General features: G+C 41.3%; 2 protein-coding genes across 5 annotated transcripts in view; both read right to left on the reverse strand.

Annotated features, from left to right (window-relative positions):
* Positions 1-14,534, reverse strand: part of stk17a (serine/threonine kinase 17a) — a 45,461-nt gene extending 30,927 nt beyond the window's left edge. The window contains exon 1 of the mRNA XM_074694013.1: positions 14,123-14,534. Coding sequence (XP_074550114.1) covers positions 14,123-14,304 — 182 coding nt within the window. The 5' untranslated portion in view covers positions 14,305-14,534. The remainder of the gene's footprint in view (positions 1-14,122) is intronic.
* Positions 14,535-15,157: 623 nt separating this feature from the next.
* The window catches only part of hecw1a (HECT, C2 and WW domain containing E3 ubiquitin protein ligase 1a), a 110,042-nt gene continuing 99,940 nt past the window's right edge, over positions 15,158-25,259 (reverse strand). For all 4 annotated transcript variants that reach the window (XM_074693100.1, XM_074693102.1, XM_074693104.1 and 1 more), the window contains 3 exons: positions 24,966-25,080; positions 22,038-22,236; positions 15,158-18,127 (listed from right to left, as the gene is read on the reverse strand). In XM_074693100.1, the coding sequence (XP_074549201.1) occupies positions 18,016-18,127; positions 22,038-22,236; positions 24,966-25,080 (426 nt within the window). In that variant the 3' untranslated portion in view covers positions 15,158-18,015. The remainder of the gene's footprint in view (positions 18,128-22,037; positions 22,237-24,965; positions 25,081-25,259) is intronic.

Genomic DNA, 25,259 nt, shown 5'->3' on the forward strand with positions numbered 1-25,259 from the left:
AGCTATGTAAACGCCTTTCACCTTCACCTCTGACACACTTATGGACCCAGGCAGGAGCTGACAGGTGCACACCAACACATGGCTGATGGTTAGAATGACTGAGCCCAGTGAAAAGAACTGACAATCTCTGGTGGAGTTTGTTTGATATTCAGCACTTGTTTCCTACATTTGTGTTTTTGATAGTATCTGGGCACAGTCTACTAATTCCAAGATATGCCCAACAACCACAGCAGATAGATAGCTGTGGTAAAACATAAAGGGGGCAGAAAGACAGAGAGAGTCATTGAGGGATGCACTGATCCAAGCCTAGTATCAGATATCAGTCTGATAGACTCAAAGGCTAATCTGGATGTTGGTGACAGTGGACCAATCCATTAGGCAGATACATAAGGCTATTTATTCAACTCCAATTGGAAAAGCTTGAAGATGCCAAATCCTTGTTCTCTGTTAGATATTAGTTATCAAGAAATAGAAATTGTGGACTCAGTGTGCAAAGACATCAAGAGCAATTTGTGGCTAAGATGAGGTTTACAAGCAGCTAAAGAATAAAGTTGGTCACTTTAAAGGGGACACATCATGCTTGTTTCTCCTTTTCACTATGCCAGACTAGGATGCCTGTAAAGCATTTCTGCCCTCAGTACAAGTCATTTAGTTCCTTCATTGCCCCACAATTGCGTTCTCAATATCCTCAGTTTAGGTCACTCTGAAGATCTCGTTGAAACGCTCCGTTTGGAGAATGACCTCTAGTAACCTCACAACGCCACAGCCCTTTGTGCTCTGATTGGTCAGTTCTATCAGAGGGGAGGAGGGGGTAGAGCCAGGGGGTGGTTTTTGCAGCATGGCAGTATTTACAAAATCGCCACATTGAATGGGGCAGACCGAGCGAGTTTGCTGTTTGCCAAAATTTCACCGTAAGGCATTGATAGCACTAATAAAATGGCAGAGTATTTTGTATTGGACCCCGAGTCAGACCTGGATGGTTCTGCAGCTCAGGAGGAAGAAAATCCACCTGGACACAGATCATCTCAGGACGCTTCAGTGTGGTGAGTCAAAGCGGTACTGTAACATGTATAGTTTATACGTGGAAATATAGGCAGACTTCACCAATAAACTATTTGTATAACAGGGCTCCATCCTGCTCCTTCACTTTTCTCTGTCTGTTTTATCCATCATGCTGAAAGTGTAGTCTAAAGATCGCCTCTACCGTCAGTTCCTCACTATGTTATTACCACAGCATTACTGTGGTCCTGGTTCACAGTGCATGTCAGAACAAGCATGTAAATATCACAGTCTCACAAGTATTACCACGTCTGCTAAAACTACAGTGTTTTAACTGCTAATTCACCATGTAAAGCCGAGCTGCTCAGCAGAGCAGAGTCCCTGCATCCAGCATCTGAGGGTGGATACTCGGCTCTTGGTGGGTGTATCCCTCGGTGGCGGTTGTATGACTAACTGACATCACAGTGGAGGAGCTGCTTTATCAGATTACTCCAATAAAATGAAAGGATCCTCGTGTCGTCACGAAGGTCGAAATCTCACGGCCAACTGGCAATGACCTATTTTCAGAGGCATCAAATCTCGTTCTAGGACATTAGAAAAAATACAATATCTCATTTTTTGAAAATTCAGGGGGTGAAAGGTCTTGTTTTCAAATTTATTATATTATATGTAAGTATTAAATCAGGGATCAGCATGATATGGCCCCTTTAAATAGCTGAAAGGTTCATGGTTTGTTTTGCAATCAGCTCTTCCTCTGTGTTTTGGCCTTGCGTACACATGAAAACAGTTTAGGTCACTGTACATTCTTCTAAAATGGAGATTTCAGGAAAAACCTCAAATTTCTCTGTATTTGTTGCAACAGCCGGACAGAGAACGCTGAGATCATAACCTCAGCCTTTGTGTGGGTTTACATTTACTGCACATGCACCATAAATCCCAGTCTATATTCCAGAGTGACATAAAACAGCGCCTCCAACTGTTGTCGCCTGTTCAAACTCATGAAGCTCCTGTGTGAGCAGGAAGATGCTTAAAGATAGTTGATTCAAACTACACGAGCTGAAATAAAACAGCTCTGGTCATTCACTTCAGCACAATATATTTTTAAAGTTTAACAGACCCTTGATGGAAACCTTTCCTCATGCTTCCTAAAGTGATTCATCGTGCACTGACAGATGAACTGGGCTAGTTTTTATAAGCTCTGCTACTTTGATCATTTGTTTTTGTTTGGGACACTCAATTCTTCACCTCCCTCTATAAATCTTGGTCAGTAGAGTTCAAAGACCCTTGCTTGTAGTATGTTTAGGTCTGGGTGTGGACATGTTGGGAACAGCAGATAGAAACTGTTTGCTTTGGGAGTCTGGGCCTGCTCTTTAGAAACCATACTGGGCCACCACAGCCTTTTCTAAAGCCGTGTCAGCACATTTCCAAAGCCAGCAGCCTCATTCACAGACTACACCCTGAAAGAGATGATGGCTTTTGTGTGTGTGTGTGTGTGTGTGTGTGTGTGTGTGTGTGTGTGTGTGTGTGTGTGTGTGTGTGTGTGTGTGTTAGTCCACTCACACAGTCCAAGCCAGAGGTGATGGCAGGGTTACAGTTATTGTAAAGGAACAGTGAAATGGAGTTAAACCAGAGCTATTTCACAGCTTTTTGAGGCAGTTTGATCACAGTCATATTTCATCCCAGTTTTCCTGAAACCAGATCTAATCCCTGACCTGCTAACATGCACTTAAGATCAAATACACTCCAACACCTGGCCTGACCTCTAAGCAGGTGCTCAGGTGACCTCTGTGCCTGGACAAACTTAGACCACAGACTGAACCAACAGATAGTGTCACAGTCTAGACACTGATTTGATGTCTCATTATGCTAATCTGATAAATTATGTAGACTGGCTTTAGGAATCACTCTCTAATCTTCATCTTGGATGGACAAATGGAATGTCCTGAGCTGGAAAACATGCTTTAGCCCATTACAACAGAGAATCTATCAGAGTGACTAAACCAATGTCAGAGGATCCCTGCTTCATGTCTGTGTTGGAGGCAGCCGGGCAGCCTCGGATGCATTTAATGAAATAAAGATTTCCGCTGGCTCAGGGCCAAACACTTCTAGCTGCTTCAACAGATTCCCCATGAGCACGACAGAGTTGGCTCCAAGCCACACATCCATAGCTAGGATGACCCAAACAGAGATGCAGCACTGATATTGAGGAATTGATTGAATGGTGACCCTGTTTTCAGCTGGCTTTTAGAGGGAAAGGTCAGGAGATGTGTGGGTGGGATCTTTCTGCTTGCACAGATTCTATCAGGGCTTTCAGTGTCTGACAGGCTGATCCAACTAGTAACAGAACAGGTTTGAGTTACAGTGTGACGACAGCCCTGACAATCTTCTAGTAAATAACCTGTAGACTGTTTTGAAATTTTTTATTGATTCATTTTCATTTTTATTACTTTTAGACACATTGCATAATAATTAAAATTTTAGCCCAGCATCACTGAAAATATGCCAGAGACCAGAATAAGGTTCAGTTTCATCTATAGTCCCTGGCAGCTAGATTTACTGTTGATAAAGACCATGATGCTTTGTGGTCATCAAAATCCTTTGGGGTTATCCTTTTTGGAACAGAGATGTGAGATTAAGTTAATTCAAATGCTCTTGGTGGTTTGTAAAAAAGCAATTACAAGGAGATGGTTAAGCCCTACTCCACCATCCTTAGATGATTGGATAGGAATAAGTCTTGAGATACTTAGAATGGAAAAGTTGACTTACCAACTAAAAATTCAACTTTACAAATTTGACCAGATTTGGAATAAATGGATTCTGTTTATTACCCCTAAACGAGCAGATTTTATTTAATCTCACTGGTATCGTTTTGAAACCTGAAATCTATTACCTTCTGCTTGGTAAATGGCAATATTTTTTTGAAGACAGTGGCAGTCTACCCCTCGGGTTCATTGTTTTGTTTTGTTTTTTTAGTTCCTGTTCCTAAAAAAAAAAAAAAAAAAATGGAAGGACTTTGGTTTGTACGTCTGCATGTATATGAATTTGTGTTAATTTCTGTCCATTCCAAATAAACACAAAATAAAAAAAATATATATAAAAAAATCCTTTGGGTTATCAGAAATACAATAAAATACATTAATCTAACATGCTGAGGTTGGAAAAATATTATTCCAGCTTGTAATTCAAACTTATTTACACAAAAATTGGGCTCATGAGATTGGAATGCTTTATCAAGTGAAGAACTTCAACTGTGGTTGTAGCACAAACATTATTTTTCTGGAGAGCAATACAGCTCACAGTGGAAAACCTGAGAGATTAGAGACTATCTGAACCCCTGACTGAATAAATTAGACATTAAAGATGGAACAACAAGGTTAACGATGAGAGCTTTGTCAAAACAGTCAGAGGTAACCACAGCGACTGGATATCCACAGGCCCCTGGTGTTAAATCCTGACTAAAGAGCTCTGACTGAGAACATATGGACTAATAAGAGAGTGGCCGTTTCTGTCACTAAGACCCCTCATGGAAAAAGCTTTTGGTCTTAACCATATGGAATTCAGTGACTATTGCGCCATTGTCGTAGTCCTTAAAGGAGCTTGGCTTCCAGCCATCTGGGACTCCTGCTGCAGAGATACCTCCAAGGTATTAGTTAAAACTCCTCCTTCCTGCATGTGTCTGTGAGGAGCAGCCAAAGGCATCAATACATGAGTAACTGTTATATTTTGACATTGTTTGTCCACTAAACACAGCATTGTGTCCCTGTAGTAAGAGGTGTAGGCTGACAGGTGACTGTGAAGCTAGGCTGATGCAGACCCATGGATGCTCTCTCTGCTGATGCTGAGCCAACATGGCATCATTTAGAGCTGTTTTATTATACACTCACCGACTACTTTATCAGGTACACCTCGTTAGTACTGGGTTGGACCCCTTTTTGCCTTAATCCTTCATAGATTCAAATAGGTACTGGAAACATTCCTCAGAGAGTTTTCTCCATATTGAAATGATAGCATCACTAAAATGATAATGAAAAACTGTAAAAACCTGACATTAGGGGGTCACGTGATGCCTTTAGCCTGAGCAGTCGACTGTCGCTTCTCTCCCGCTCCTGCCGAGCTTTACCTGCCTTTTGTACCCATTTCTGACGGCTGCGTCCGAACTGAAAACAACCTTGATACATCCTGCTACCATGCCTTATCAGAAGGTAACAAAATCGACGACAAAATCGCCTTCTGGAGAGCAAGAAGCAAGAAGGAAAATGCTTGCTAGCATGGATGCTGGCCAGCATGTGCCACCTGCTGTCGATGCAGAGTTACTCGTGGCGGACATATCTCAGACGGTCATAGAGAAAATATCTGCAATAATGGACAGTAAGTTTGAGGAGCTCTCGTCCAAATTAAACACCATTACAGCAAGTCTTGAGTCCAACACCAAACGCATAACCGAGCCAGAATCCCACATATCTGCTGCAGAGGACGGCATGTCAGCCATGGAGTCCAGACTCTCGAGCCTGGAGACAAAAGTCCAGATCCTGACAGAGAAAAACATAGACTTGGAGGGACGTAGCCGCAGAGACAACATCCTAATTTACAACCTCAAGGAAAACGCGGAAGGTCGACAACCTGTAAAGTTTTTCGAGACTTGGCTTCCCACCCAGCTACGCCTGAAGACCAAGCGGGGAATCATCAAAATCGCCCGCGCGCACCCTAGGCTCGGCTAGACTCAACCGACCTCGCCCCGTGATACTCAAGCAGCACAACCCGAGGGACAAGCCGCAGATTCCTGCTGCACTAAAAGAGCTCGGCCCGCTGGAGCACGAGAATCAAACTATCTTCATCCGACAGGATTTACCAGCCCCGGTGAAGAAGTTAAGACGCACGTTTAATGGCGTGTGTGAGCAGCTCATGAAGAGAGACATTAGATTCACAATGCGCTTCCCGGCCACCCTGACCTTCTTTCACAGAGGTAAAAGGCACTCTTTTCGGTCACCGGAGGATGCGCTTACCTTTCAGGACGAACTTGGCTGACTGAGATGAGAAGGGGACGTCTTGGACTGTTCTGTAGTCTGGTATGTTTATGGACGGTTGTTCTCTGCTTTTTTGGATAACTCCTGTGCAGGGCTCACTCTTTCTGATGGCATTCAGTGTGATTTGTTTGTAATGATTTAAAAATGTTCAATAAACTCTCTTGCAAAAAAAAAAAAAAAAACCTGACATTAGTCCAGACCCAAAACAGCAAACAGCAGCATTCATCCACTGTCACTCAAAGCTCATTCTCCCAGCAAACATTACCATGAATCTGAAACTGAAGTACACACACATGATCAAAGTTTTGAGACCAGCTAAAAGGAACATTTGAAGGAGACGAGGACTTTGAAGACGTGTTTTCTTCTTAAAGCTCTTCTCTCTCAGATGGCGTCTGATGGTTATTGGGCTGCAGTCAGATCCGGTAACAGCCTTAATCTGGATCCAGGAACAGACAGCCAATCAGATCCTCTGGCTCAGCTCTGGTGAAATGGTTTTGGGTCTACCTCTGGACTTTTTTGATCCCTAACCCTCAGGATCTTTGAAGAAATCCAAAATGGCCGTCTTACTGCGTCCAACCTCAGCAGAGATGGCGTGTTGTGAGAGGCCTTGCTGATGCAGCTCATCAGTCCGACCACATTCAGAGAGAGAAAGCTTTTTAGCCTTTACCATCAGGAGGTCATGACAGAGAGAATACCTGACAGGAAATCACCCTGATCCACATTTTACAGCAGATTTAGTCTTTGAAAGACTGAGCTCTGAAACTTTGATCAGCTGATGAACAGAATATTTACCTTTAATTACTTCTTTTGTGTGTCTAATTTAATTTTTTACTTTTGAAACTATGATAGAAACTTTTTCAAGTTCCAACAGAGCAAAATGTAAGTCTGTGCACTTTTTCCACTAGTCTTAGATTTTTGATCAGGTGTGTATTTGTCCTACTGTACTAAAAAAACATTGACATCACCTGTTATGTAAAGGTAGCAGACTGATAATCCAAAATGTTGTTTACCTTAAAACACAGCCCATTGTCCTTCCAAAGGGATTAGAAGGACAAAAGCTTAAAGTGTCTTTTCAGTTTGGAAAACAGCATCAAACCAATCCTCAGTGTGTGACCTCAGTTAATAAATGTCCTCTCTCTGTGAATGGCTCACTGGCTTTGGCTGCTTTGAAGCAGACAATGGATTACCAAACAGTAGACGATAAAAACAAAACGTGTCTGATTCAACCTTGTTGTCTTTGAAAATAAGGTGAGGAGGTAATTAATGAAGTTTAGTGAGGGCTGTAAATCTTCTTAGTCTAATAAACCCATGGTGCTTTCACTGTTAATAACAACAACATGATGGGAGCTGGCTTTTCTTTTCAGTTTTACTTCTTGTTCAGCACTTTCAGCTCGTGTGAGTGTCCAATCAAACATGCTGGAAAATATTCAGTACGTCTTTGAATATAGTACCATGCTTTGATTTTTCTCACCCTCTGGAGATGTTCTGAGGTAACCAAAGACCCATTTCTCCTCCCTTGACATACGATGATGTTACCGTCACTGCTCAAATACTTCCATTAGTCCTTGACGTTGGCACTGCTGTTAACCAATACATGACAACACCAAACATAAAAACAAGCATATCAACTGTGGAGGAGGTATCACTAATGTAGAGTTGGCATAAAAGACAAAACAGAGGTAGCGTTGTAGGAGGCGGTGGATGGTTCGGCAGCTCTGACATTGTTATTTCTTCCTTGTGTGTCACCACAGCTACCTATCAGGTAGTAACGGCAACAATGCCCCCACAGTTTCCTGTGGTACTGCTTCGTTTTTCCCGTATCTGTAAGCTTTATGGAAATGGGCAGAAGTACAGATGAAACAAACGCAGAGTACAGACAGAGGGCCCTGTCAGTATCCAGATCTATATGTAGTGTTGAGCTTAAATGTGCCTTAAAGTGATACTCCAGGATGGAACAAGTTGGGTCCTATCACAAGGTTTAGGGCAGAAATTACCCCTACAGCAGTGTTTTTGTGCAGCAGAAGCCCAGAGCGCTCGCACCAAACACCCCAGCAAAATTTTGCACATTTTTAATTTCATTTTTTTTTTTTGCAAATTTTTGATTTTTTTTTTTTTATAATTTTCAACTAATGATATTTTCATACATTTTGCATATCTGTTAAATCTATCACATTAAAAATCTATTTTTTCCCTTAAATTTGCAAATTGATTGAAAATAAAGAAATAAAAAAATGTCATGTACAATTTCATTAACACAAAAGCTTTTATAATTATTGAATATATTATAAATTTTTTTGTCTTAATGTGAAGATAAAGTAGATTTTGTGGCACCTGAATGACTCTCATCTGAGGCAAAACAGCTCTTTCAGAAGTAAAGGTTGCAGAACCCTGTCCTAAAGCGTTGCTCCAAATGCAGTGTGTTCGATGCCTCTGCTTTGCCCTGCTGTTAGCTTTCTGAACATCTCGTGCTTTCATTTGTTTGCCAGCTTCAGTGAAAGTGGATTATTTAATTGAAGCTGAATACCCTCTAACGTCCCTATTTTGAAAAAAAAAAAAACTCACTTTCAGCCTGAACGCTTTCACTGAGGTACAGACAGGCAGCTTGGATAAATCTGTAGTGTTGTGTGCTGATGCTGCTTCATATGAAAATATCTGTGAAATGGATCCAGTAAAAAGTTGGACACAAACATTAGTGAACAGCCAGGATCACATTCAGCCAATCCTTTAAGTGTATTTGTGGATTAGCAGTCAGAGCAGCTCTGGCCCTGGATCAACAGGAAACGTTGGCCTCTCAGTTTTCAGTTCTGTGTTTGTCTAGGCAGCCATCCAGGCTGTTATTAAATCTTACTTAGGCCACGCTCACATCTGTCAAAACCTACAGACACATGGGTTCACCATGCATCAAGAATTAGCTTCAATCATACTCAAACAGAGGTCAAATAAGTGATGGAAACCGGACAAGTTTGAACTCTGCATTTAGAGTTGAAAGGTCTCTCTCTGATTTAAACTAAATCAGTAACACTTTAGAAACCAGAGGGATGTTTGTCATTAGACTTGAATCTCTGTATCTTTGTTTCCTGAGACAGAAATCCCATTTTAAACCCCAAGAAACAACTTCAGTCAGCACTCCAGGTAAAATGTGTAGTACATAAGACTGATTGATTAGGGTCAAACACAGTGACAGGAAAACCAGGGGTTTCATCAGAGGGTTCAAGAAGTTTTTAAGTCCTCAAAATAATCACCTAAACCTCAATGCCCCTTCAGGTGGTTTAACACCAGTGTTTGGAATAATGGTGTTCAAAATATCATTCTTACTAACGCCAGTGCTTTAACCAGTAACGGGTACTCTAATTTATTACTGTTTCAAATGTTATAACGTTATTACCATTACCGCCACTAAGATATGTAACTACTTATAAGACCTAGTTCACTCAGCCAGGCACAGAGAGGAGCTGCAGATAAAATGTGGGGAAACCAACAGACACACAGTAATGATGAGAACAATCATGTTGACACGTCTTTAACAAAGAGCTGATGCTAAAGTCAACTTTTCATTAACAAATATCACACAGCTACCTGTGTGTGTCTGTGTAACCTGCAGTCAGAGAGAATCTCCTGCAGCGTCTTTGGATCAAACCAACTCCAGGGAGAGGGGTGGATGCTTTTTGAGGTTTGAATGTACGGCACAAGTAGCCGACTTGTTTTGACTAAAAAAAATATTAGAGATGACAGAACCAGACTTAAAAATAAAGGGGTAACTTGGGGAAATTACAAGTCGGGAGTGGAGCGAGAGACACAGATAAAAAGGGGGAGAATCCCTCCTAAATCAGGAGAGTTGGAAGGTCTGTCTGACCTGGCTCGCTCAGCCAGACACAGGACAGGAGCTGCAGATGTAATATGAGTCAGTCCGGAGCGGTCTGTGGGTTAAAACTGGCGTTTTTAGAATGGAAGTACAGGCATGACTTCAACGTCATAGATGTCAAAGGCAAGAACAGACGTGTGAACATTATGTCCCAGAGAAAAACATGCTCAAAAACTGAATTCTTTTGAAAAACTTTTTTTTCAAAAAAGTAACAAAAGAATGACTTTCCCTGGTAACTAATTGTATTCATGAAGAAGTAATTCAGTTACTTTTTTGGTTACTTTTTGGGGAAAGTAACCTACATGATAACTAATCACTTTTTAAAAGTAATTTGCCCAACACTGTTTAACACAGCCACAGGCAGGCACCAACAGGCCAATCAGAGGTAAAACCACACAGAAAAAGGCAAACCAGAAACAGAAGAGTGTGTAAAACTATTCTGAGGGGAATGAGAAAAGAATTGCAGCAGAACACCAGTGTGAACCATGTTTGGCCTGTACAAGGATGAAATGTGTAAGCTGGTCTGCATCCACAAAGTCCAAAATAACACTCATCACAACATTTAGAGCTCTAAACACTCAGTCTGCATTAAATGGATCAGTTTCTCCTAAAAAACAGTACCATAGTGTGACAAACCTTCCTAGAAAATAAGGAGATTATATTTCAGCTGATTAAAAAAAGTCTTTGACGCTGTGTCGACATCTCGAGTGGAGCTGGCGCTTGTTTGAACATTAGATTATATAATTGTATTTCAGGTAATAACTCAGCTTACAACGGAGCATACAAATCCTTGTTATGGCATGAGTCTTCAGAAAAACGTGGACATGAAAGGAATTCCACCGTTAAAGGTGCAGCGTTGAGTTTTTAGCTGTGCTCAGTATGGATTATATTATTCAGAAGCACGCTTCAACTGGTTTCAGTTGCACAGAATTGACATGATCGACGATACAGGTTTAGTACTTTTAGCAGAAAATGCAGGCCGACTTCAATACCAACTTCTTCAAATACTTGCAAATACGAAACTCCATTCTCGCTCTGATGAAAAAAGATCTGTTGAGTTTCCATCTATCTGAAATATAAAGTGCTTTAGTGTCATCAACGGAAATTAAAGGAAAAAATGCAGATTTTTATGAATTATTAGCACAAGGAAGTTGATCATCATTTATTTCAGTGGTAAAAACCTGAGAAAAGGATCTAGGGATGGAATTAGATGAAAATACATGGCAATACATGGTTGAGAATACATATTTTCCATTTACAAGCAACAAAATTAATTAATTAAAATTTTAAATTAATTTACCGTCTCTATTCAACTCCAGTAAGGATGCATAAAATATCCAAAGATATCTCTCCCTGCTGTCTAAGATGTAAAGCTAAAGAAGGAACATTTATGCATCACTTTTAATCGAGGGTGCATTTTTCAGGACCTTTGGCTCCCTTTAGCAACCTGTCTGGAAAATTTATCAACACAAACCTAAAGGACGTACTTGGGGGAAATGGAAAACCCAAAAGGGAACCTGTAGTGACAGTAAAGCTTAAAATTGTCATGTATCAACTGTGCTCTATGAACTTAACCCTGGCTTAGCAATGGTTGTTGGTTTATGAAAAATCTGCATTTTATAGACTCTTGTCAGCACAGGTGTATTGTATGAGCTTACATGTATGTTTTGGTTTAAAATGTTTTTGAATTTTCATGTTTTTTTTGTTTATTTTCTCAGTAGATTGCTGTATTTTGAGTTTTTATTATTTCACTTCTTTTTGCTTTTTCTACTTTTGGAATTGTTGTAAAACAACTTTGCCTTTTTCATAGATGGTTTTGGTGTTTGTGGGAGGGTCTTTGGGTGGGAGTTTGGCGGTGTACTGCTTTGTGTGTTTATATTTCTGTTATTTACTGGTGGAGGTACAAATGGTGAAAATGCTAATAAAATAAATATACAAAAATAAGAGGAAAATGCAGGAGGAAAGAGAGGAAGAAGAAGACCTGACTTGGAAGATCACACCTTTCATGCACTATGGGAGCTTCCTGTCCTCGAAGGCCACCTCAAGCATCTGGATCTTGATTAAGTCTGATCACAAGATAATGCTAAAGTGATACTCTCATCTCAGCACACTGCACCTCAGCTCAGAGAGCTCAGCCAAACAGGAGTTTCAGGGTCAAAGAACAGCAAACATCATCTGTTATAGTACTGATTAAACACCAGCTCTGCTGAGGCCATGCTGCACAGGCACAATGACTACACAGAAACAACACCAGACTTAATATTTCTGTAATATAATACAAGTTTACTGCTTAAAACAAAGCTTGGGTTGATTCTATACAAATCCAATCTCAGCATATCTCTATAAAGGCAGGCTTTGTCCCATGTTTACTGCTGCACATGCCCAGCACAGCAGCTGGGGGTAACGGAGGTCTTCACAGAGTTTTTAATGCTAAGTATGCATAAAGTATGCTCCTTTTTTAGAAAAGCCCTCAAATTTCCCATACGGGTCACTCTAAAGTGAAAGGATCAAACCACAAGAAAGGACAACCAGCTTGATCCGATGAACAGCACTGACACACATGAACTTGGACAAATGACCTCATGTCAACTGATCTGATCCAGCACGGCGCTGAAGATCAGAGGAGCAGATCTCTGCAGATTAATGTAACCTTTCATGTTGTTCTGTGGCTGCTAATCTCAGTCACAATGTGGAGTCATGCGATGCAAAACCACAAACACACACACACACACACACACACACACACACACACACACACACACACACACACACACACACACACACACACACACACACACACACACACACACACACACACACACACATCTGTGGCACTCTATGACTGGATACATAACTAACATGGCTCTTTAATGGGAGACTGGAGTGGACTGAAATGGCTTTGATTCTGACATCTCTGCTCTGGACTCCCAGCTTGTACCTGGGTTAACACACACACAACCTGGTCAACCAGTGGTTCGCGAGCCACATGTGGCTCTTTGTCTTTTGGTGTGCGGCTCTTCAATCCATTCTTAAATTAAACAAATTAAATATTATTATGTAGAGTGGTGTGCTGATTCAAAATATTGATGTGTTGATGCAACATTGAGATCAGTATTGATCAAAACTTGGGTGATGACACTTAAGTTTCAGTTTCTGTTCTCTACATGTGCTCCTCTTAATTGCTCATGCAATCATAGATAGATGGATAGATGGGACTTTGTCTCTTCTGCAGTAATACCTAAAATTTGTCTTTGACCTGGCTCTTAGTACTAGTTTAAACAAAATAAATCTCGCTTTCAAAATTGGAATTGTATTAAATTTTAACTTTATGTCATTTTGTTAATGTATAAGGGGAAGTGTGTTTGGATCACCACCTGGCTCTTGGTCTCTGACTGGTTGGCCACTCCTGGTTTAGTCCAAAGGTGGACTGGGTTTCATTCTCAAAAAGATAAACAGACTAACAGGTAATGCTTTGTTAACTCTCTAGTGTTCTGGTTAGCGATGGGTACCTTTCACATTTGAAACAATATGGTACTCATGCCTACTACTTGGCAATCAATATCGGTGCTCAAAGGTACATATTTTCTGTACTTTTGTATGTGTTTATGTGGTGGTAAATATAACTTTTCTTAATAATAAAATCTCAAAGTTTTTCAATTTAACAAACTATTTCTCAATATGTAAACTTGCAATGCAGTGTTCATATCCAACATGGAAAATCACCTACTCTACCTAGTTCCAGTTGTGATGGTCCTGTCTTTCACTCACACATACACACACACACACACACACACACACACACACACACACACACACACACAAACAAAAGAGATAAAATGAAAAGTCATGGAAATGTTAAACTGTATGTATGTTGGTAGCTTTATAGAGAAAAGAAAGATAAGCAAACAGCAGATCAACCCTGAGTTCGTCCAGATATTAAACCAGAATATAGAATGACATCAACACATCTCAAATAAGTTTATCTATAACTGATGTGTACCTTCACCGCTGGTCAAAGGTAACATACATGAACGGTTTCTGCATGACTTGACAAGTAACTGAGGAGGAACACATTAATACTCCGACATGACTTTGAAACTGGACGTTTATACGGCTTGAAAACTACCAGTGTCTGTTTGTATCAGAAACCCCCTCTCATGGACTATAGGGCCTGGTTCTGGCTTCCTGTACATATTAACAGTCTTCTGTTTACTAACGTGACCACACTCCAGCTTACCTTCCAAGTTCTTTGCCCGGTATGATGGTGTAGTGCTCGGTGAAAGGTTCGTTCCTGATGCTGGTTCGGATCTCTGACAATAACCCGCTGCCACTTCGGCTCTGGCCCGGTTCGAGAGCTGGGTTGGTCTGGAAGCGGGTCCGGCTCCTGGAGTCCCCAGCGCGTGGGCACTCGGGGATCATGGCGACGTTTGATTGAAACGTTTAACGAAATACAAACTTACAAACAAGCAGACTGATATTCAGCAGCACAGCTCAGCGAAAAACATTCAGCTCTATGAGAACGTGTCTGTTAGACCGGATAAGACCTGAGAGTATCCGTGAAGTTTAATATTCTGTCAGCTAACACGGCTTTAAAGCTCATTTTGGAAAGATACGGTCGAGCTGCTGATACAGTTGTGAGCGCTCCTCTGTCTGCTCCTAACTGACAAACCAACTGGAGCTTTCAGTAACCATGGGAGACTGAGTTGACTGACAAGAAGACTGGCCAATCAGAGTCAAGGAAGGCAAAGCTAGCGTGACGGCCCTCCCCTCTCTTGTGTTGATTGGATAAAAAGGTTTTTGTATGAATGGAAAAGAGGACACCCCCCTGCCCCCAAAATCTGAAATGTAGAAATAAAAAGCTCAACTATAAACACTGGAGTTTCTGTGACAAACACCCTGAAAATGTTCTTCTCTTATGCTTGTATTGCCCTTGGAAGAGCTCCTGACAATAACTGTGTGATCTAATTCATGATAAGATAATTAAAAAGTTTGCATTATTCTGATAGAATGTGTTTGGTCTCTTGGATAATACACAGAAAAACACACATGTATACATGTGTTGAATTTTTGTACTGTGCATTCTTAGAGTGTTAATCTTGTTTTCTTGTGTTTCATTAATTGTCCTCCGTGTTCATTCTTAGTAAATTTTTTCCAGTTTGCTGCTCTAAAATTTGTTCTTTAAAGGTATTCTTTAACACCTGTGTTGGCACACATCCACACAATGACAACAGAATAGCAAAGTGAACTTTTTATTAAGATTCATAAACAGGTGTATTGTGTGGTGGAGCGGTAGCACAGCCTGAGCATTTAGCAACCCGTTCTCAGACAATTCAGAACTGTCACTTTCAACAGTATTTACAAATGTGTATAACTGATACACACAAAAAAAGAGCAAAACATACAACTAAAGAAGCATGCTTTAGTGAATGTTATCACATTCAGAACATTTATTCACAAATGTCTTCAATTCCCTTTAGAAAACAAACATAAATTAGAAATAAATAACTTCAAAAACAGAAATACTAAACAGCTGCTACACATGTCCTCCACCCCACCTCTCTGTGACTATCACAACTCTTCACTTCTGCAAAAGTTAACTTAAATATTTATATAACTGCTGTAATCAATACACTTAGAATTCATACCATTCGTTTCCTAGAATGAACATTAGTTTCAGGATTTATGTATTTAACATCAACTGAAGAAAGAAACAAGACATCTGTACACCGCCCTGTACATTTTCAGTACAAAAGCTTTTGTTTTCCTGGATATGATTGTTGCTTGAACTGCTGAACGCACAAATGACTCGCTGATACATGCAACTCTGAAATTTCTACTTAGACATCTGACAGATAACAAAAAAAAAAAAGGCAAAAGAAATAATTAAAAGTGTGTCTGGTGAGGGTTTCTTTAAGGTGATCAAAGAAAAGAAGTGTTAGCTGAATGAAAACAGAAAACAGACAGCAATAGTTTCAGTTTTCTTAAATAATAGGATGAATGACTAACCCGCTAAATGATCTTAGAAAAAAGACACGTATCAAAACGCAAAGGCTCCAAAAGTGAAGGCAAAATCTTTGATGCTTTTCAGAACAACATAATTAAACAAAAACCAAACATTCAAAGTAGCTCCTGACCTCCCTTTAACTATAAATACAATAGAGTATAAATCACAGTACAAAAGATTGTAGATAAAAAAAGAGGGAAGATGAAACTTAATCACAGCCTTGTCCTAGTGGTTGAAGAGATGAGTGGATAAGGCCTCGCCGCTGTCGAGGATGAGTGCAATCATAATGATCTGACTGTCAGTAAAGCGAGTGAACCAAGAGACACAGTCTTCTAACTCTGACTGAACCTATTCCTATATTAACTACCAGGACAGGTCTGTAGTTTTGGCTCTGCTTGTGCCTCCTTGTTACCGTACACCGGGTTAGCTCACCATTTCACAGAGATATTACAACACAGGTGAGATGTTTTGCCTGGTAGCCTTAGTGAGAAAAATGAAATAACATACGTAATAAAAAAGAAGCAAACAGTTTCCAGAAAAAAACAAAAAGGCCAAACTCAAAAAGGAAAGACTTTCCTTCTTTCTGATGAACAAACCAATCAGCGTCTGCACCCCACAGGCCACACATGAGGCAGTAAGTCACTGAGGCACAGCTTCGTTACTGGACGAGAGATGGAGATGAGAGGCTGGGGATGCTGAGGGTACACTGCAGTCCGTCAACGACAGACTGTGGAAGAGATTGTAGTTGAACATCTTAACTATTGCATATAATACACGGTTTCATCCAAGGGCCCCTGTACAGCTTTGAGTTAGTACCAGAGCGGTGATAGTTCACATAGTGGATCCAGTGGTCCCTTGGAGATCTACATGCTGCTCTGCACCAGTCACGTTGTTGGTAAAGGTTGTTTGACAGTAAAGGTTCAGGTGTTGGAGTACTCACTCCATGCACAGAGCACAGTCTGATCCACTTCAGACTAGCGGACAAAAAGGACCAAAAGTGATGTCAGCGTACTTATTCTTTGTTTCCTCTGAGGACAGTTCCTCCCTCTGTCTCCACAGGAGCCCTTATGTTGGAGCTGATGGCTACTTAAACAGAGAGAGGGGCTTTTGACAAACGAGAGGTGACATCATCGCTTCCTCACAGAGCAGGTAACCTGGAGCAGACGGAGTTTGTCCATTTGAGAGTCTGTAGTGCTGCTCTCCCTTCACAGGAGAGTGTTAAAGGTCTGTTTCAAGAGAGGTGGAGCTGCAGGTCCAAATCTTGTCTTTTTCTGGAGATAATATATTTTTAATCTACTGTGCGAAGACACGATTCTTTCATGAGACTCGGTCAAGACTGCAACTGCTCACTGGACAAATCTTCTTCAGTGGGCACCATGTCTCTAAAGTGGATTAGTTTTCATTGTATTTTTAAAATCCAGATAAAGTTTTCTTTGATGACACTCCCTGCTTCCATCTTTGCTTCCAAACGTGTTACAGTTAATCCCATAAGAAAACTCATTGCTATAGTTGACTGAGAGCATAACACAAGAATGTGTATGGATGGCTTATCTAAATTACAGATCTGTTTATTCTTCAGGATATCTGTTCCTATGGTGAGCCTGGCTTTGCATCCTTCTTTTCTCAGCCTGAACTGACTCTGAACTCCTCTAAAGCCACACAGTTTTGTGGGTACATCAGAACAGCACACCTGAGATTCACTGTGTGTTGAGAATTGCACATTTTCCCCCCAGATCGACTTCACAGAGAAGATTTACAAATAAATGCTAAATATTTGATTTCAGATCTGTCACATTCTGTAACATCATTATAAATTCTCTTTGCTTTTATGAATAGTCAGCGTTTTTTCAAGTATATTATTTTATCTGTTTGTTAAAGCTCTAGTGAATAGCTTTCTGTCTGTGTCAGTTTGGGCGCTGTTTCGCCATGGTGCAGTCATCAGGAGCTCATATCTCAGTGAGAACCTCTAACACACACACACACACACAAACACACACACACACGCACACACACACACACGCACACAGACCAGACCAGAACAGTGATGCACGAATATATCCTCAAGAACACACACTTGGATGAGAACAATCCAGGTTTCTTTAGAGAGATTATTTGATTGTCTTGCTTCACTCCAGGCCAAACGTGCTGGTTTCCTCCACAGCGATCAGCAGCTTCTCGTACAGCATGGTGTACGAGGGGTAAGGAGGCAGATCCAGACGGTTAAAGCAGGTGTGAGCCCTGAGGAAGAGGAAGACAGAGGCTGTCAGAAAGTGTGGAGAGCCTTCAGCTGAAAGATATTTGACCTGAAGATATTCTGGAGGTGGACATCACACCAGCATCAATATGATTATGACTCAAAATCAGAATCATTCCCTGTTTCATCAACACGGGTTCAGCCCAGCAGTCCCCCCTCTATGAATGACTCTTTAGGAAAGGGTGTCATCAGTCCTGTCTTTCATGTTTGTCATGTCTGGTTTTATTTCACAGTCATATCTCTCCTCTTGTTTCAGGTCACCTCACATCCTGTCCTGGTGTTTTCGCCCCTACTATCATGATCCACCCCCCTTATTCTTCACCCTGTGCCTGTTACCTTATGTCTAAATGTCTGTGTCTGCCCTTGTCCTGTGTCAGATCCTCTTCTCTTGTTCATGTGCTGACCTTGCTGAAATATGCTATAATTGCTTTTTGTTGTGAGTTTTTTTCAGCGTCACTGTTTCCTGTTATGATTTAGTTTTTAGTTTCTAGCTTTCAGCTGAAATTTAGTGTTGCCGCTTTGTTTCATCATACAGAAAACACAAAGAGTTTAATTTTTGGGGTCATGAGAGTTGTGCTTCTTACCATCTTTGTCTCTGTATCAGTGCAGTACAGGATACTCTTGTTTGTTGGATAGGCTCAATGATAAAATGTCGGAGCTCTGGTTTAACTCAGATTGCCCACCACCCATACATGGTGCTGGAGTTCTCCAAACTGTTTTATTCTTTTTTTTTTTGTATTTGTCTCTTTCCCCACTGCTTACATCGTACTGAGGCAGATGGATGGACAGCTGTTTGTAAAAGTTTAGAAGCTCAGCTACGGAGCCTGCAGTAAGTGACCAGGCTATGCTATCACTTTGAAAGGATGTCGGTGAGGTTTCTCTACTTCACTTTGCCCTTTTTTTAATCTGCATGTTAAATTTGTGGCACCAGCCTCACAAGTCCTGAAATACAGCAGGGAAGTCACATCTGTCCTTAAAACTTTCCATTAACAAGTCTCTGAACCATTTAACTTCTACTTTTTAAATGCAAGGGATATGAAGTTTATTTATTACCCTTTAACATTACATCTAAGAAAAAAGGGTAATATTTTTTTTTTTTTTGTTGTTGGAGTATTGAGGTCAGAAACCAAAAAATCAGGAACATTGTTTCAAGCTGCAGAGACGACTCAATCAAGCTTTAGTCAGTTCAACATATTTTCAATGGGATACAGCTGCTCTACCAAATGGTTTGGTGGCAGGTTAAAGAGTTAAATAAACTCCTCAGGATCCGCTGTGGACCTGCTGCTGTGGACCTGCTGCTGTGGACCTGCTGCTGTGGACCTGCTGCTGTGGACCTGCTGCTGTGGACCTGCTGCTGTGGACCTGCTGCTGTGGACCTGCATCGCTCCCAACATAAACACTACAACACCTAATTCTCTCTCTCTCTGACCCAAACCCGTTCTCAGCAGGTAGGGGTGGGTGCCAAATCAGGCACTTTTACAGGTACTGACCAAATTCTGTCTGTAGTACAGAGTACCATCTCATAAAATCAAATGGTACCATGTTTACATTCCTAAACCCATCCTTGTGACTGTGAGGGAGTGGAAAAGTGGTCGATTATCCTACTGGACATGAACACAGCATTGCTTGGGTTTATACTGAGAAAGAAAAATGTCAAACTGAAAAACTGTGAGATTTTGTTATTAAACAAATTAATATTCACTGTCATATAAACACACACACACACAAGTACAAAAAATTGGTATCATTGACTACTGATACAGATTGTCAAGTACTGAGCATCTGTACTGTATTGTTTTTAAGGTGAAAGGTACCCATCTCTATCAGCAGATTTCTCTCTATCATCAGTCTGGTTCTGCTTGAGGTTTCTCTCTGTTAAAGTAAGTTTGTTTTTACCACTGCAACTCTGACCAGAAAAGTCCTTTGGTCCACTTGTTTGGTCCGGACCAAAAGCAGACTTTATTTTTTACGTTTGGTGCGTTTCATATTCAGATTGTACTTTTTGCAAGTGGACTATATTCTGTAAACACATCCACATGTGTGATGATCAGTGCTCTCATTGGACAGCACTGACAAAGGGCAGTACACAGAATACAGACCCGGAAATGGAGGTAAACATGTGTGTTAGTGCTCTTATTAGAGCTGCAAAATCATTTTCAGTTTCAAGAGCAGCTCCTTCAAAGCAGCTTAACAACACCGTTTCAAATTTTGGAACAGTGAAGACGAATGCGTGCAGCAAGGAGACGCTATGCTCTGCCTGACCCACAACATGCTAGCAACAGCGTGGCTAAACAGAAGACGGAGGATCAGGTATAAACTAAAGAACAACATTTACTATGGGCTGCGAGTGAAATACGTGGGGATTAACACACAATGTTTGGCTATGGTGGCTTTATAGGCCCAAAAGGCGCATGTATCCTGTAGTTAGTTTGGATGGACCTTGGTTTGTATTCAGACTTGCACCAGGGAACCACAGACTGCACCAGAGTTCGTTTGGAAGCGGACCGAGACCACCTCAAAAAGTGGGTCTTGGTCCTGTTGTTTGGTCCACACCAGGGTTTGTTTGTGTCTATTCACACCTGCATGAAAAGTCCGCACCAGCGTGGGAAACGAACCCTGGTCCGATTAAAGTGGACCAAACAGTCCAGATCTGAATACGCCCTTACTATAAACTGAGGGGTTTAAAGCATTGAACAAGTTTCCTAAAAATCTCCCTGGGACTTTTAGTTGGAGAGTATTAGAAAATTTCAGGGTTTTGTTGCCATCAACATAAACAACTTCCTGTAAAAGTTCCATTGCTGAAAAAATCCTTTATTTTTTCACAGTTCATGGTTTTGTTGCTCTGAAAAGAACCATCAAAGTTCATCAGTTGTATCATTTTTAAATGTTGTATCTGGCACATTTACATGTTTATTGCTGTGTGACGAATACTTATGCCAATATTTAGTCACAGTTAGGGAAACTCAGAATGATGAATATTCATACATGTATATGAGCAGGTAAATGCACTGAATATATATTCCCAATGAGTTTCCAACTTTTAAAATCATCACCATTTCACAGCCCAAACTTCACTCATGGTGGGTTTAAATGTTTAGTCCATGTTTGGTACACAGTCTGATCACATCTGCTGAAACTAACACTCACCCTGATGAACAGACAGTAAATGTAGTGTCATATCTGTGAGCTCAAAACAAACACACACAGAGCCAAAACTCCTCTTATCACTGAACCTCTGCTGTAAATGCTGATGCTAAAGCTTCTAATGTCTACAGAGTCAAAGTCTGGCTCTCTTCCATGCTCTGCAGTGAAACCTGAGCCCTGCTCTTTGTTTCTGCTGAGCATGCACAGCCTTTTTACTGCTGCCTGCCAAAACCACGTCCTACAGTGAGGTCGGACCAACACACCTTGCACAAAATTAGATGGACCTGCACTACAGAGGTGGGAACGTGTTAAAATAGCTCCTAAAGCTGAGGCGAGCAGCGCTGCTGCACTGAAGAGAAAAGAGGGGATGAATATGTGTGTGTGTGCTGCTTATTTTTTGCTAACGGCAAAAATGAACGAGTACAGAAAGAAAAACAGGGGTCAAACTTTGTGACGCAGATACTGAAAGCAGGTCAACCACCCAAAACAACAAACAGCTGTTTGTCTGTTGGTCAGAGACACAGGTCTGACTCCTTTGTTACTGTAGTCATCTGTGATTTTAAAAGTAGAAAATAACATCATCAGTGTTGGCATGAGTCTCACTTTAAAAAGGACTGAAATGATCCTTTGTGAGTGTCCCGAGTCATGAGAGGCATGTTAAAGTTCTGTTACTGAGGTGTAATGGTGCCAAGTCTCTGGTTTATGGGGACAAGCAAACGGGAGCAGGTCACAGCGAACACGGCGGTTTACCTGGGAAGTGACGTGACTTTGCCCCACTTCTCGATGCAGAAGCGCCGCATGCCGTTGGATCCCCGCAGTGCAGCGAAGCCTTCGTAGGGCACGCTGGAAGTCCCCGTGACAAACTGCAGCAGGCGGAGGCGCTGCTCGTTGTTGAAGCGCTCCACGGCAGCCCAGAACCAGCGCATCACGATGTGGCCATCATGATAGCCTGATGACAGAAAGAGCGGGGTGTAAGGGTCCACTCTGGATTCTCAGAGTTGAGTCTAGTTGAACAGTTACTGGTTTCATTTAAGTAAAATCACATTTACGGAGGATTTAAGTCAGTGTTCCTCAACCCTGGTCCTGGGGGACCCCCTGCCCCGCATGTTTTAGATGTTACCCCACTCCAACACACCTGATTCAAATGATCAGCTCGTCATCAAGCTCTGCTGGAGCCTGATAATGAGCCATTCATTTGAATCAGGTGTGCTGGAGAGGGGTAACATCTAAACCATGCAGAGCAGGGGTCCTCCAGGACCAGGATTGGGTAACACCGATTTAAGTCATGGAGCACAAAGGCGATTCAGAAATAAAGATCAGTGTGTGGATGGAGTTTTGCTTTCTTTTGATCAAACATGAGAAGTTTAAAATACCCCAAAACATTTTTTTAACATCTACAGCTAAAAAACTTTGTGTCATCAAAGTCTGGGTAGGTTATGAATATTCCACCTTTAACGTAAATAAAGTAAATAACCCTGAATAATTTGGAGAAAAAAGGTCACCTTTCTAAATATTACAGTGTAGTACTGTCTAACACCAAAGAGGAAACACTAGATAAACTCAACACATAAAGAAACAATGTTCAAGAAGATATTGATGAAGCAGACTGGAGTGAAGCACGTTTAAAAGCACAGAAACAGACAATAAATAAAAGATTGAAACGACTTTAATATAAATGGTGGACAAGAATGTCCTTAACTCCTGTCAAACTTCATGATATGTCAACTAATATTCCAGATGTTTGTACTAAATGTGTCAGTGAAAAGGGGGCTCTTATCCAATGTCTGGGGAAACGTCCACAGATTCAGGATTTTTGGAAGATGGTATAAAATGTTTGTCAGAGGTTTTTAGACCAAAAATGGAGCAAAGCCTGCAAGCTAGTTCAGGCAGACAACTCGAGCTGCACATGCCCCACTTGTCATAACCATCTTCCAATCATGTCCTCTGCCTCTAAATTAGGCGGTCTATTTAAACCCTGAATCTTCCATCTCTCCCTCTGTCTGTCAATGCCTCTGCTGCCCTGCGTTTATAACTCTGCACATTCTTTTTTTCCCCACCACCAACCCAGCAACCATCTGCAGGCTCTGGAGGAGGATTGTGTTCAGTAAGTTTTGCTCATCACTCCTCAATGTCTCTCCTCAAACTTATCCAAGAGGAGTGATGAGGCCAGAGCCTGGATCCCAAACATATGAAATGTATTTGCTGCTAAATAAACTATTCAACATGAGTTGTCTGACAGAAATTCCTTTTAATACCAAACCCTAATACTTGGGATATTTTCAGAAGACTTTACACAAACGCATAAACAGACCAAACTTATAGACCTTGGACTTGGACACAAGCAACTGATGCTGCTGAAGGCAAGCAGAGAGAGTTCGTCCAGCCCTGGGAACACACCTCAAACACACTTCAATACTGTAATACTAGGGTGACCATATTTTGATTTCCAAAAAAGAGGACAACGGCACAAATTCAGACAGGCTTCTTATATTCTTAATATTTTCACTGCCCTGTGGTTACTCCCGTCTGTGGAAACACCACAGTACTGGATTTTTTTGAGTGCTTCATGAGTGACTTCAACAGAATGGGGGGCTTTTACACCTAGAGATGGGTACCGAATCAGGTACTTCAAAAGGTACCGACCGAATTCTGTCAAAAGTACCGAGTACCGATTCATGTAAAATCAAAAGGTACCTCGTTTAGGTACCTGAACACATCCTTGTGACTGTGAGGAAGTGAAAGAATAGTCGATTTTCCATGATGGACATGAACACAGCTTTGCAAGGGTATATACTGAAGGATATATATGTTAAATTGAAAAATATATATATAATATTGTTAAAGAAATTGAAATTTTTTACCACATAACTACAAAAATGTACCGAAAATTTGTACCGTTGAGCACTGGTACCGATTGCCAGGTACCGGGCATTGGTGCCAGCACTACTAAACTTTTTAGCAACGTCAGAGTCAGGAAATGTCTTTTTTTAGCAAGGCACTGGTGCAATCCATGGACCTGTAGCTGTTGTGGTGTTTTACAGTATGAAATGCCAAACATGCCCTGTCATGTCATGTTTTTCGGTGTCCATGTGAGCTTTGAGATCTCCAGCACCTTTGTTGGACACTGAGACATATGTGCCAGCTTTGCACACGGTTCACTCCGCCTTCCACTTGTCCCGATCTGGATGGTATGTCGGAAATTTTTTTTTGTTTATCTGTGAAGCTGCACTTACGCTTATGCATCTTCCGTGCAATACAGCTCCGCTGTCTTCTCCGCTCTCCGACTATGTCTCTCTCTCTCTCGCCTTCTCTCTGAGCCTCTCACTCTCTATGCGTGTGTGTGCACGCGCAGAGCAGACCTGCCCACAAGGCAGCCTCTCGGTAAGTGAAGCACATCATGGTATTGTTTGCAAGCGCCGGTCAATTTACGGACGTGCGTAATGGTCCTATGAAAATCAGTGAACACCAGACATTTTCGTGAATTTATTAAACCCGCCCGGACACCTCGGACAGGACGTAAAAAGTGGACATGTCTGGGTAAAAGAGGACGCTTGGTCACCCAATGTAATACATCCTGATACTTTGACCTGTGATAAAATATTGATTTTGTCTTATAACAGGTGATACTGAGGCATAACAGGGTCTGTCAAAGGGTTAAAAGATTGGTTTCTTCCTCACCTCCTCTGTACTCAGTGTTGCTCCTCCAGTCACCCAGGTCGATCTCTATTGTACCTGCGATGACCAGCTCCAGCTCCCGAGCATCGAAAACAGACACCAGTCTGGAGTCGACCACCTGTGACAGAAAGAGTCGTCAACATTTCTTTGTGTTTCTTTAAGTCCCTGTTCACTGTTCCTAGGTGAGCTTTGAAACGTCTGACTTCTAGATAACATTATCCTAATCCACACTTTAAAATGAGTTTATCAGTTTATCAAAGCTGATCTGCTTTCCAGAACAAACACGCCTTGGTTAAA

The sequence above is a fragment of the Halichoeres trimaculatus genome, unplaced genomic scaffold (genome assembly GCF_033239565.1).
Source record: "Halichoeres trimaculatus isolate MK-OKI-2021-1 unplaced genomic scaffold, fHalTri1.1 fHalTri1_scaffold_18, whole genome shotgun sequence".
In the NCBI taxonomy this organism is placed as follows: Eukaryota; Metazoa; Chordata; class Actinopteri; order Labriformes; family Labridae; genus Halichoeres; species Halichoeres trimaculatus.